Source organism: Eretmochelys imbricata, chromosome 5 (genome assembly GCF_965152235.1).
Source record: "Eretmochelys imbricata isolate rEreImb1 chromosome 5, rEreImb1.hap1, whole genome shotgun sequence".
Classification (NCBI taxonomy): domain Eukaryota; kingdom Metazoa; phylum Chordata; order Testudines; family Cheloniidae; genus Eretmochelys; species Eretmochelys imbricata.
The window spans coordinates 55,906,119-55,918,827 of NC_135576.1; the positions used below are offsets into that span (position 1 = coordinate 55,906,119).

Genomic DNA, 12,709 nt, shown 5'->3' on the forward strand with positions numbered 1-12,709 from the left:
CAGCCCCCCCATCCCTGAGAGAGTGGCCCTCCCAGTCAATGATGTGCTCCTCAAGCCAGCGAGAGCCCTGTTGAGTACACCAGCCTCAGTACCACCAGTGGCTAAGCACATGGAAAAGTGCTTCTTTGTTCCCAAAGCAGAGATTTGAAGGATTCTATTTCTATTCAGCCCTGAATTCCCAGGGATAATGGCAGAATAGGTTCAAGTCTACCCCCGAGGACAGAGACTCTCCTCTGGTCAGGAAGATCTATACCTCATTGTCCCTACAGATGAGGATCGCGAGTCAACAAGCTTTGCTGTCCAAGTACGATTTCCTCAATAGGTCAGCCATGTCTAAATTTGAGAACCAGTTGCCAAATGTTTCCATTCTCAACCTCAACAAATTAATCAAGTACGTAAGATTCCACGTGGTCACTCTATTGGCTGTCCTATTGGACTAGTTGAGGTTGCAGGGCCTGTGGTTGGACCAGGAAGCCTCACTCCATATCAGTGTGCTGGAACTTTGAGGCATCCACAATGCATGTCATGCCTTCCAGGACTGTATCAGACATTCAGTGGTTCACATACTCACTGACAATACCACCGCAATATACTATGTGTACCAACAAGAGGGAGGGCATTCCAGGTTACTCTGCCTAGAGGCGATCAACCTGTGGCAATTCTGCATCGAAAAAGACATCACTCTGATACAGTCCACTTTCTGAAGGCACAAAATCATCTTGCATACCATCTCAGCAGGGTTTTCATCCTGAGCTACCCTTTCATCCCTGAAGGCAAGCGTCCTCCAGGTTGTCTTTGCAACACGGGGTATCGCCGCGATTGACCTGTTTGCCATGAGGGAAAACAGAAAGTGTCATCTATTCTTCTCTCGAAGGGGCCTCAGCTTGGGCTCCCTCTCCAACACCTTCCACTGCAGCTGGCAGTTTACCCTTCTGTACACCTTCCCCCCTATTCTGGTCATTCCTCAGGTCATTCTCAAGCTCAAGGTGGATCCTCAAGTCAAGCTCATCCTCATTGCTCCAGCATGGCCGAGGCAGTGCTGATTCTCAGATCTCCTTGCTCTGTTGGTTCAACCTCCTATACCGCTTTCTCTCCACCCTGGCCTGCTCATTCAGAATCATGGCCACACCTGCCATCCTGTGATCAGCACCTTATGGCATGGCTGCTGCATGAAGAGGAAGAGTTGTGCTTGGAGGCTGTCCAACAAGTCCTACTCAACAGTAAGAAGTCCTCCACTAGGACAGCCTACTTAGCAAAATGGAATAGGTTCTCAGTGTGGTCCTTGGCCAACAGGGGCTTCCATCCAGGATATCTTGGAATACCTGTTACGTCTTCAGAAATCAGGCCTTGCGCTCAGTTCTCTGAGTGCATTTGGCAGCAGTATCAGCATTTCATCTCCCTATTCAAAGGAAATCAGTTTTTCCAATGTTATGGTGATGAGATTTCTGAAAGGGCTTCTCCATTTACATCCGCCAGTCTGAGAACCAGTTCCCCTGTGGAACCTAAACATGGTTTTGACTGCTCTAATGGCTCTCCGTTCAAGACCTTTGCAGCCTGTCCGCTGCCCCTCCTGTCTCAGAAAACCGCATTCCTGATAACTATCACATCTGCAAGAAAGGTGTATGAGTTGCAGGCCCTCATGGCTGAGCTGCCTTACACTCAGTCCTCCAAGGACAAGGTAATGCTGCAACCACACCCAAAGTTTTTATCCAACGTGGTCTCTCACTTTCATCTGAATCAGACGTTTTACCTGTGTTTTTCCCAAAGCTGCACTCTTCCCCGGAAGGACAGTGCCTCCATGTTCTGGATGTCTGGCGATGTCTAGCCTTTTATCTAGACAGGACTAAATCGTTTCATGCTTCACCTAGCCTGTTCATGTCATATGTGGACTGCATGAAGGGGCAAGCAATCTCTGTACAGACCATCTCTAGATAGATAACATCCTGTATTAACAAAAGCAACGAGGAGTCCTTATGGCACCTGAGAGACTAACCAATTTATTTGGGCATAAGCTTTCATGGGCTAGAACCCACTTCATCAGATGCATGGAGTGGAAAATACGGGAGCAGAGATGAAAAGATGGGAGTTGCCTTATCAAGTGTGAGGTCAGTCTAACGAGACAATTCAATTAACAGTAGGATACCAAGGGAGGAGAAAAAACTTTTGTAGTGGTAATGAGAGTGGCCCATTTCAAACAGTTGACAAGCAGGTGTGAGTAACAGTAGGGGGAAATTAGTATGGGAGAAATTAGGCTTAGGTTTTCTAATGACCCAACCACTCCCAGTCTTTATTCAGGCCTATTTTGATGGTGTCCAGTTTGCAAATTAATTCCAATTCTGCAGTTTCACATGGGAGTCTGTTTTTGAAGGTTTTTTTGTTGAAGAATTGCCACTTTTAGGTCTGTTATTGAGTGACCATGGAGATTGAAGTGTTCTCCTACTGGTTTTTGAATGTTATAATTCCTGAAGTCAGATTTGTGTCCATTTATTCTTTTGCGTAGACTGTCTGGTTTGGCCAATGTACATGGCAGAGGGGCATTGCTGGCACATGATGGCATATATCACATTGGTAGATGTGTAGGTGAACGAGCCCCTGATGGTGTGGCTGATGTGGTTAGGTCCTATGATGGTGTCCCTTGAATAGATATGTGGACAGAATTGGCACTGGGGTTTGTTGCAGGGTTTGGTTCCTGGGTTGGTGTTTTTGTTGTGTGGTGTGTAGTTGCTGGTGAGTGTTTGCTTTAGACAGCACATGAAATAGCTTTAGCTACACCTCCTCAGTGGATACAGGCTCACTCTACGAGAGTGCAAGCAATGTCGATAGCGTTCCTCAGTGACATTTCCATACTAGACATTTGCAGGGCGACAACGTGGTTGTCCATACATACGTTTATGGACCACTATGCTACTCCGCATCTTCCAGAGCAAATGCAGGCCTTGGAAGGGCAGACCTGCAATCCCTATTTCAGTAGACTCCGAGCCCCGCCCCTCCTGGATGGGGTACTGCTTGTGAGTTACCTCAAGTGGAATACAGGTCTGCATCTACTTGAAGAAGAAGAAACACTTACTTGCTGTAATTGTGGTTCTTTGAGATGTGATGCAGACATGTATTCCACGACCCACCCTCTGTTCCCTCTGCATCAGAATCTCCTCATGGGCTTTCAGTGAGAAGGAACTGAGGTGGGTTGGGGCACCACTGACTCATATAGCAAGTGGAGGGGACACAGCCATGAGGCGTGAGTTGCTGTCCCTCTACAGGTACTGCTTGGCAAAAGTTTCCAGCTCTGGTGTGCTGGGCCGACACACACCTACGTGGAATACATGTCTGCATCACATCTTGAAGAACCACAGTTACAATAAGTGTCAGTTTCTTTTCACATAACACTCCAGCTTGCAAAATTCTAATGAGAATTTATCAGCCTTAGCACAAAATCTACTTGACAACTCTTACAACAATAAGAAAAAATATTAGTGGCCTGTCATTTACTGAATCTGGGTGAGTGGGTGAGTAGAATTTTGCAAGACTGCTTTATTCATTGTTGCTTTCATGACAAGGAATGCTGTTTACTGCAGCTCAACACAGAGTAGTGCATAATGATCTTATCATAGTTGGTGAGATGATGGTAAAATGTCATTTCTGGAGTGCAGAAAACATTTTGGCTATATTTCATCTTAATAAAAAGTGAACAGTATGACATTTTTAATAAGTCAGGTGTGACACAGGGACCTCTAGGTGCAAACTGGCAGAGGGCTACAGGGGTTAGTAATAGTTAAAAAGTTAGTAATAGTACCAGAAAGGTCCCATGAGATGAGCTTTAGAATAAAAACGTAATCCACACTAAGCAATTTTGTGGGAAATACCCTTAAGCATCAAGTATACACAATGCGTTCCATTAACTCTTGAAATATAAAACACACAATACCAAATGGAGACACTTAATGACTCTGAAATGAGCAATGCACAAACTAGCTTATGAAACCTTACGCATATTCTGTTTAGATTCTTCTACCTAGTCCATTCATCTGAGAGCCTTATGCACAATTTACATTGGCAAGTGTAATGGCCAAAGATTCCATCACATATGCCCTGATGAATGTATTTTCATATACTTCCAACTAACAATATGTATTAAAAATATGTTTGCTAATGTATTTCCGATTTAATTATTTAACTGTTTTTATTTTCAGGTTGATATTCTGTATAGTAGGATGTGCTAAGAATCCCTACATATTGTTCATGTCATTGCACTCTAACTTAAATCAAGGATATTTCAATAACAGCTATGCATAAATAAGTAAAAGAAAGTCAAAGAAATATGTTGAATTTTAGTTTTCATCTATCACCACCTCCCCATCCTAGATTCTTCAAAATACAATTTCAACCTGATTCCCTCTGGTAATTAGAATGCAAGCTTTCCTATAGAGGAGTTCTGCTGATGAGTATTTAATTTAACATGATTTCTCAGTGACATCTAAGTATGAGCTATATAATCTGTGTTACGGACCTTTTCTATTTCCCATTCCCACCCCCTAGAAAGAAATTGCTTTGCACAGTGAAGTGTCTCCCCTTCCCCTTCCCTAGTGATGATGAGACTTAGGGCTTGGCTACACTTGCAAGTTACAGCACAGTAAAGGAGCCCCGGGCGCACTAGCTCACTACCTGTCCACACTGGCAAGACACGTAGAGCGCTCTGACTGCATGGCTACAGTGCTGCTGGTACTCCACCTTGGCGAGTGGAATAACATTTGCTGTGCCCCCGCTGGAGCATCGCGGCGCCAGTGTGGACGAGGTGTTGCATTGCTGCGCTCTGATCAGCCTCCAGAAACGTCCCATAACCCCTTAAGTCAAGTGCCCACTCTCGTCATTGCTTTTGAATCACTGTAGGAATGCGGATATGCCATTTGAAAGCTCCATTTCTGACAACCAGCATGCTTATCTGCTCCAAGACAAAGCAACCATTACTGTGGAATGCTGTGTGTGTGAGAGAGAGGCGGGGTGGGGGGGGGTCTGCTGCGGCTTCTGAACTTACAAGACAGCAAGCTGACATGCTCTCAGCTCCCCAAAAACTTATTCTCTCTCCCCCCACATACACACAACACATTCCACCCCACCCCACTCCCATTTGAAAAGCACGTTGCAGTCACTTGCATGCTGGGATAGCTGCCCACAATGCACCGCGCCCAGTGCCGCTGCAAGTGCCGCAGATGTGGCCACACCGCAGATGTGGCTACGCCAGTGCACTTGAAGCTGTCTGTGTGGACAGACTGCAGCGCTTTCCCTACTGCGCTCTACGAAGGCTGGTTTAACTCAAAGCGCTCTACATCTGCAAGTGTAGCCATGCGCTCAGAAAATTATTGTTGGTAAAATAACAATTTTCAGCCTGGCTGAACAGCTGGGAATGTATTTGCCCTTACTTATCTTTGAATTTTCTATGTCCTCATCATCTAGCCTTTTGAGCAACAGTTTTAAACTCTGTAAGACTAGTTTAGGATTCTAATGTGTTTTATTAGCAGAACTCAAAAATGTGATTACTTACTCCTGTATTCTGGCTGATAAAAGTGAGATCACCTTTCTTAGCATGTGATTTTATTAAAGATTTATGTGAGAAATTTAATGTGTGAATTTTATGTTGGAAAAAAGACTTATAAACTTATTCAAAGTTTATAATTTTTTATTTGAACAGTATTGCTGATATCATTGAGCACTACAGAAAAGAACAAATTGTTGAAGGATATTACCTTAAAGACCCTGTCCCAATGCAGGTGAGATATTTAGTGCCACACAATATTTCTAAAGAGTGTGGGAGTTTTAGAGTGAAGACAGTACTTGGCCTAACTGATATCAACTAATTTATAATTTAGTTAGACACTATTACAAATGGCAGAGACAACACTAATATCAGAGTAAAGATAAAAACTAATATTTTCTCTTAGGTTACGTACTGTCCAATATATTTAACATGCTTTTTGGCTTAGCTGTTCTGGCTTTTTTTCTGCACTATCCTAGTCTCACATCTGCTTTCATTTACCCCTGCATTTAAGTTTCCTTATTTTCTGTGATGAGCATTAATGAGAGCGAGGGTCAAAATAGCTGTATTTTGAAGCAGATGTATTGTGGAGAAGAACTGTGCAATCTTCCTCATCCAGACCTGTTGAGGCTTTTTAATTTTGACTTGTGCACCCTGTTTTTTCACCGCTAGGCTTCTTTAGATTTCTTCCTGAAGTACTGAGACACAATGTCCTTAATAAAATATGTGCAGTAATGAAAAAGTTTTAAAATGTTATCTAATGTAAACTTTGAGAAAACATTCTCTGTATAGGAAATAACTAAACTGTGTATCATTCTTTCTATTTCTCTATACATACATAATGAGACAGACACACTCCATGTGTGTTCCTTAGCAAGTAGGAGCAGGTCAATTTTTATTTTCCATCTTTCAGAATAATTGTCTGACCACATAAACTATTCCACACTAGCCAAATGTGATGTGCTATAAATGTAGGAAAAGTTACAGACGGAATGTTAAAAATGACATCCTGAAAACTGATCAGTCCTTTTATTAAAGAGCATAAGATTACAAGAGATATTTGAAAATAAAAAACATTGGTAAGAATATTTCCATTTGCAGCATTATAATCAATCTGATATTTCCGAACTGAAAAATACTGATGGCTGTTATTTTTCTTTACCAGCATCAAGAACAAGTGCTTAATGATACAGTGGATGGAAAAGAAATCTATAATACAATTCGTCGAAAAACAAAGGATGCTTTTTATAAAAATATTGTCAAAAAAGGGTATCTTCTGAAAAAAAGTAAGAACATTTTACTTCTAAGTATAAAGCAGTCTCCTGAAAATTAAATTACATTCTTATATTTTGATAACTTCTTCAGAATTACTTGAAGAAAGCAGACTGTGTGTACAGCATAGGGGACTTTATGCTGGGAAGGCAGGGAATCTGAAAAAAGATTTGGGGATCACAGTGGATAATCAGCTAAACATGAGCTCTGAGTGTGATGCTGTGGCCAAAAGGGCTATTGTGATCCCTGGATGGATAAATAGGAATACAGAGTTTTTTCTGTTTCTTGTACATAGTTAGCTAGTTATCTCTCTTCCTACCTTGTAAATAGTCAATTATTAGTTAGAAAACCTATTTATTGGGTCCTTTTTTTTTTTTTTTTTTCTTTTTTTTTTTTTTTTGCTGTTTCAAATTTTAGTCCGTTCTGTGCTAGGTACCAGAGATATCCAGACTTTAAGAGCTGTGTGTCATATGGGGTGTCTGTTCCTGTTGTGGGGTTTGACGTCTGAGCCCAGCAGTGTCGCTAAGTGGCAAGAATCCATGGCCGATCCGCCCAGCCTGTGCTGGCCTGTGGTCGGGGAACCCTAGCCTTCCCTGCTTCACCGGGTTCCAGCCCAGTTCCCTATGACTGGCCAGTTGGCTTTGCGGCCTAGAGGGCAAACACTACCAATCTTTCTCCTTGGTCATTTGCTACTATGTTCTCAGCCCCCTCGAAAATCACAAACGGGGTCGGCTTATGAACTCTTGGGGGAGTTCTCGCTGACAGTAGTCCAGAGGCTCTTCTCCTTCAATTGCAACTCTCGGTTCCTGTTCTTCATGGGGGCCTGCAGCAGGTTCTGGTCCAGGTGGTGTGGGGATCCTGCAGCCTTTGCAGGAGTTATCAGTGTAGGACTGTTCCCTTGCACTGTCTGCCCTGACTGAGCTGGACCCTTCCGTTTTGAACTTCACCTCCATTGCAAGCATGTCTAGCAGGTGCGGCTGCGTGGGGCCTTGTGAGCCCAGAGCTGCTTGTTAAGCTTTGGTTCCCCTGTGTACACTCACATCACACCCCCACATGTGCTGTCTTTTGTGCCTTGATGAAGGACAAATTAAAGAGGTGAAGTTTCTATTTTCTCAAGAAAATAATGCAGCTTTTCAGAGACCTTTGCTGCAAACAGCACTTCATGGAGCAAGCTACGTAATATAATACCCAGTTTCTGAATACTTGTAGTGTGTCCAGAGTCCAGTACTTTATTTATCTTTATTATGTATTTTCAATCAAAGCACGCATTAAATTGAATTGTTTGCAGGGACAGTGCCTTAGTTTGCAAACTGTTCAGATCTAATCGTATCTTGAAACATGGACCTCTTTGTCCATTGACATGTATGGGACTTTATGCAGGCAGCCCTTATGGCTTTGCTGAGTCCCATTGAAGTCTCTGAAACTGCACAGGGGTCAATTTGAACATATCTGATTACATGATTGGGACCAAAAGTGGAGATTTAGATTTACTATTGTGCAAATTTGAGCCCTTTTAGATACAGACTGTAACTGTAAAATCTGTGTTATCTGGCACTTTACCAATCGGAAAGCTCTAAAACTGACATTTCTGATATCTCCCAATACAAATCTTCAATAGAATTTCCAAGTGTCTGGTTTTCAACTGGAACACCAGGCCAAAAAGGGACCCTGGTGGCTCCGGTCAGCACCACTGATCGGGCAATTTAAAAATCTGGTTAATGCGGGGCCGGCAGGCTCCCTACCTGTCTCTTCGTGGCTCCCCGGAAGTGGCGACACAGCCTTGCTGCTCCTAGGCAGAGGAACGGCCACAGGGGCTCCATGCCCTGCCCCTACCCTGCCCTGAGCGCTGGCTCTGCAGCTCCAATTGGCTGGGAACCTTGACCAGTGGCAGCTGTGGGGGCAGTGCCTGCAGGCGGAGGCAGCGTGCAGAGCTGCCTCGCTGCACCCCTGCTTAGGAGCACCAGACACATGTCACCGCTTGCGGGAAGCTGCCAGAGGTGAGCACCGCCTGGATCCAGCACCCTGAAACTCCTCCAATGCCCAAACCCTCTGCCCTGAGCCCCCCCCCCAACCCAAACTCCCTCCCAGAGCCTGTGCCCCTCACCCCCTCCCGCACCCCAATGCTGAGCCCCTTCCCACACCCAAACTCCCTCCCTCCATTGGTAAGTATAACTCTTAGTTAACCGGATTTTTGACTAACCGGCACTCCTCATTCCCCCAACATGCCAAATAACAGAGCTTTTCCTGTACTAAGATACACTAACTTCATTTCCAAGAAAAGTTTGTACTAAATGTTTAAACTGCTTATTGTTCTGTTTTGAAATCTGGCAAAGCAACTTTGTCCTCTTCAATTTTTAACTGTAGTGTTCATTAAGACTTAGGAAAAATTCTGCAAAAGATTACAATATGTTAACAGGACTTCTAACTGCTTTTTTGTTTGTTTTTTCTCCAGGCAAAGGAAAGCGATGGAAGAATTTGTACTTTATTTTAGAGGGGAATGACGCCCAGCTTATTTATTTTGAAAGTGAAAAGCGAGCCACAAAGCCCAAAGGTTTAATAGATCTCAGTGTGTGTTCCGTCTATGGAGTTCATGACAGTCTGTTTGGCAGGTAAGATAGTAGCTTTTAGTTCCCATGTCTGCAGTTGTACACTGTTTGAATATTATAGTTTTATAAGTATATAACTTCGTTTATTTCCATATATTTCTCTTTCAACAGGGCAATAAATTAAACGTGTTGGAAATTTTAGAACTCTTAAAGTATCAGAAGTTTCTAGTGTGAAGTAATAGGCAGGATAACCACTCAGGCTTTTAGATTAATATATTAACTCAACATTGAGTACACTGTGTGTTCCACCCATCAAAAATGGAGCACACTGCATTCATTAAAATGGTAATAGAATAACGTCTGTCATATTATAAAATTTTGGATAGAGACCAAACGTTGTTGAAATTGCAACGAAATGAGCCCTCTTTTGTTCAGACATCAGCTGAAAATTAAAATAGTTAAAAACTAGTCCATTGATTTTTAATTTTCAAGTAGAAAAGCTCTTTTGATGTTAAACCAATATTGAAGCAGAATGAAAGCTAATTCATAAGCAAAAATTGATAGAAACCATTTTTGGGAAAGATGATAACCACTAGGAAGAGATTAAGAATAACAATCAGCTTTGCTTTTGTTTTAACATACCAGGTACATGATGCAGAGAACACATGCAGTACTGCGTCAGATACCTAGTACAGGCCTAGCGAAATATTTGTGTTCAGAGGCTGCTACTCACAGGAGGTCGTGGTGATCATAGTGGTGGCCAGTAGTAAAAAAGTTAAGAATTGTGGGTGGGATTTTTAAATTGAATTTGTAAATAGCAAGAAATGATTCTTAGCATCTTTTTTGTTAATTAGTTATTAAAAATGTGTTCAAAAACAATTTTGTGTTGTAACTTGTTGCTTACACCAAATAAGAATAAATACATAACCATAACATAATCCATTAAAATAAGGGATTTTTTGCAACCTGGAACCCTGGCACTTCAGCCACAAATGGAGTAGCAGCTATGTGACCACACATGAGATGGGGTAGAGGGCAGAGTAGGGTCAGGTTACCATTTTGCCTAAATTATTAAACGCATTCTTTAAATAGACTTTTAATAGCAAGTTATTTGCTATCAGAGAAAAACTGGACCATTGTGACAAAGAAGATAGTGTAAATATACAAGAACAAAGAAGTTTGTTCGGGTGTATTTAAAGCTGTCAAAAAAGTTGTATGATACTATAATTGAGAATGTGTGTGTAGTCATATACGTAAATTGTATTGAATTGATGTGCATGTACTGTAACATCAGAGTAAAGGCTGTACATGCAACTTAGCTTTTTCTTGCCTAACATAACTTCATAAGACTTTTGAAAGAGAAAAGAAATTCCATAATATGGAACTACTTGACTAGACACCAACATGGCACGATATCTCATGCAGCATTGAAATGTCCATAGGGACAGTTCCACATCTTCTTTTACCTTACAAGATGACATCTCCACATTTTGTGCTATATAGCAAAGTCATTCCTACCTGCATGTGCAGTGCAGTCTATCTTTGTCCTAAAGGTTCCTTAAATGTTTTAAAACATATTAGTTGTACTGCATGCAGGTGAAGTACGATTTTTTTTAAAGGCTCATAACTCAGTGAAATCAAAACATGTTTTCACTTGAATGCTCAAAAGGTATTTTTCTTCTATCTCTGTGAAAATTCAGCTTCCTATTCCCACACACTGCAATGCTACAGCTGTACAAAAAAATGGAAATTTTTTGAAGAAAAAATGATTGTGTTTTTAATGCTGTTTGTATTCAAACAACTGAACTGCGTTGGCTCAGATTTTCCAAAAAATATTTGTATTTTGCCAGAGATCAGCAAGCAAAGCAGTAAGTCAGTAGTGTGAAGATGTTACTCTTTGTTACTAAAACTCTTGTTTGATTTTTTTTTTTTTTTTTTAAAGGCCAAACTGTTTTCAGATAGTAGTTCAGCACTTTAGTGAAGAGCATTACATCTTTTACTTCGCAGGAGAAACTCCAGAACAAGCACAGGTAAGAGGCTTAGGCATATAAAAGAAAGCAAATTTTTAAATAAGCTATGCGTGTTTTGAATTAAGGTTTGTGGTAGGAAACAAGTATGCTACATGTAGATAGTGACCGGTATATAGAGCTTTTTGAAGCCCTGTCCATTGTAGTAACTTTTCAAACCCATGGGTCAATAGTTTCCTTACAGACTTAGGCCTGGATTCTACATTGAGAATTTTGTGGGCACAGGGTATGGTTCTTATTGCAGAATCAGAATCTTCACCCCATCTCTGCCTTGGGGTTAGCACCTTCATACTCACGTCCTTTCCCTTGAGTTCAGAAAAGCAGCTCCGCTTGGTGGGAAAAGACTTGAGTGCTGGCCCTCTTCTCCCCACCCCAGCCCTTCTTGTTTGTGTGTGGTGGGGGGTTCCTTCTAGTTCTCATGAAATACTGCTATCCCTGTAATGCCAGGTGTGTGTTTTCTCTGATTCCCCAGTGCTGCAGGTTGTCTCAGAGATAACAGAAAGAGGTAGTAGCAGTAGGACAGAGCCATTGTCTCCTCTCTTGGCCTTTCAAGGATAATGCCTGGGAGCCAGGAATTAATGCACCAAAGGGAGAGAAAAGAGGTGACAAGTGAGGCTTAGGGAAGGTAAAGGGGGACTCTTATCTCAGTCTCCAAAATATGGGTCTGTCACTCCTCACCCCCTAGTCACCCTTCAAAAAGTGAAATCAACTCTGCAACAGAATTAATTACTGCTGCCAGCAGCGATGTACTTTATACAGTTTTTCTGTTTACTTTCTTTAATTTAGTGTGATTCAAAACCCTATTATGTGTACTCTTCCTTATAGCGCTGTGGCAGTTAACTTTGTTTTTATTTATTGTTATTCTTGCACCATTTTAAAATATTTTTCCATATTCATATCCTACAATAATGCTAACAAGTCTAAAAAGGCAAAAAAACCCTAACCCTAAATTTTGACAAAGTATGGAATGACCTTAAAATCTATTTTATATAGACTTTCATTAAATGTGCTTCAAAATAAGCTGCCTTGTGCATAAGCTTCTCTACTGTAGGGTAGTATCATGATACTCATGCTGGACTGGCTGACCAACTGTTCTTATGGTTGCCAGAATAAAATCCATTGTGGAGGGCATATTTTAGGTTAGACAGCCCTTTGAGCCAATGCAATTATTTGATAACTCCTGATGCAACAGATGTATTATCAGAGCCATGAAATTATACTTCTGTCAATAAAACTATCGAGAGCATTCATGTTGTACAGTTAAGCCCTCAAGTCAGGAAATATCAAAATTAAGTTTACACACAGAAACATTACTCTGCCCTTTTATATGTGTGTAT

General features: G+C 41.6%; 1 protein-coding gene across 4 annotated transcripts in view; it reads left to right on the top strand.

Moving 5' to 3' along the window:
• The window catches only part of RASA1 (RAS p21 protein activator 1), a 119,665-nt gene that overhangs the window by 62,196 nt on the left and 44,760 nt on the right, over positions 1–12,709 (top strand). For all 4 annotated transcript variants that reach the window (XM_077817161.1, XM_077817162.1, XM_077817164.1 and 1 more), the window contains 4 exons: positions 5,684–5,762; positions 6,693–6,813; positions 9,252–9,408; positions 11,288–11,375. In XM_077817161.1, coding sequence (XP_077673287.1) covers positions 5,684–5,762; positions 6,693–6,813; positions 9,252–9,408; positions 11,288–11,375 — 445 coding nt within the window. The remainder of the gene's footprint in view (positions 1–5,683; positions 5,763–6,692; positions 6,814–9,251; positions 9,409–11,287; positions 11,376–12,709) is intronic.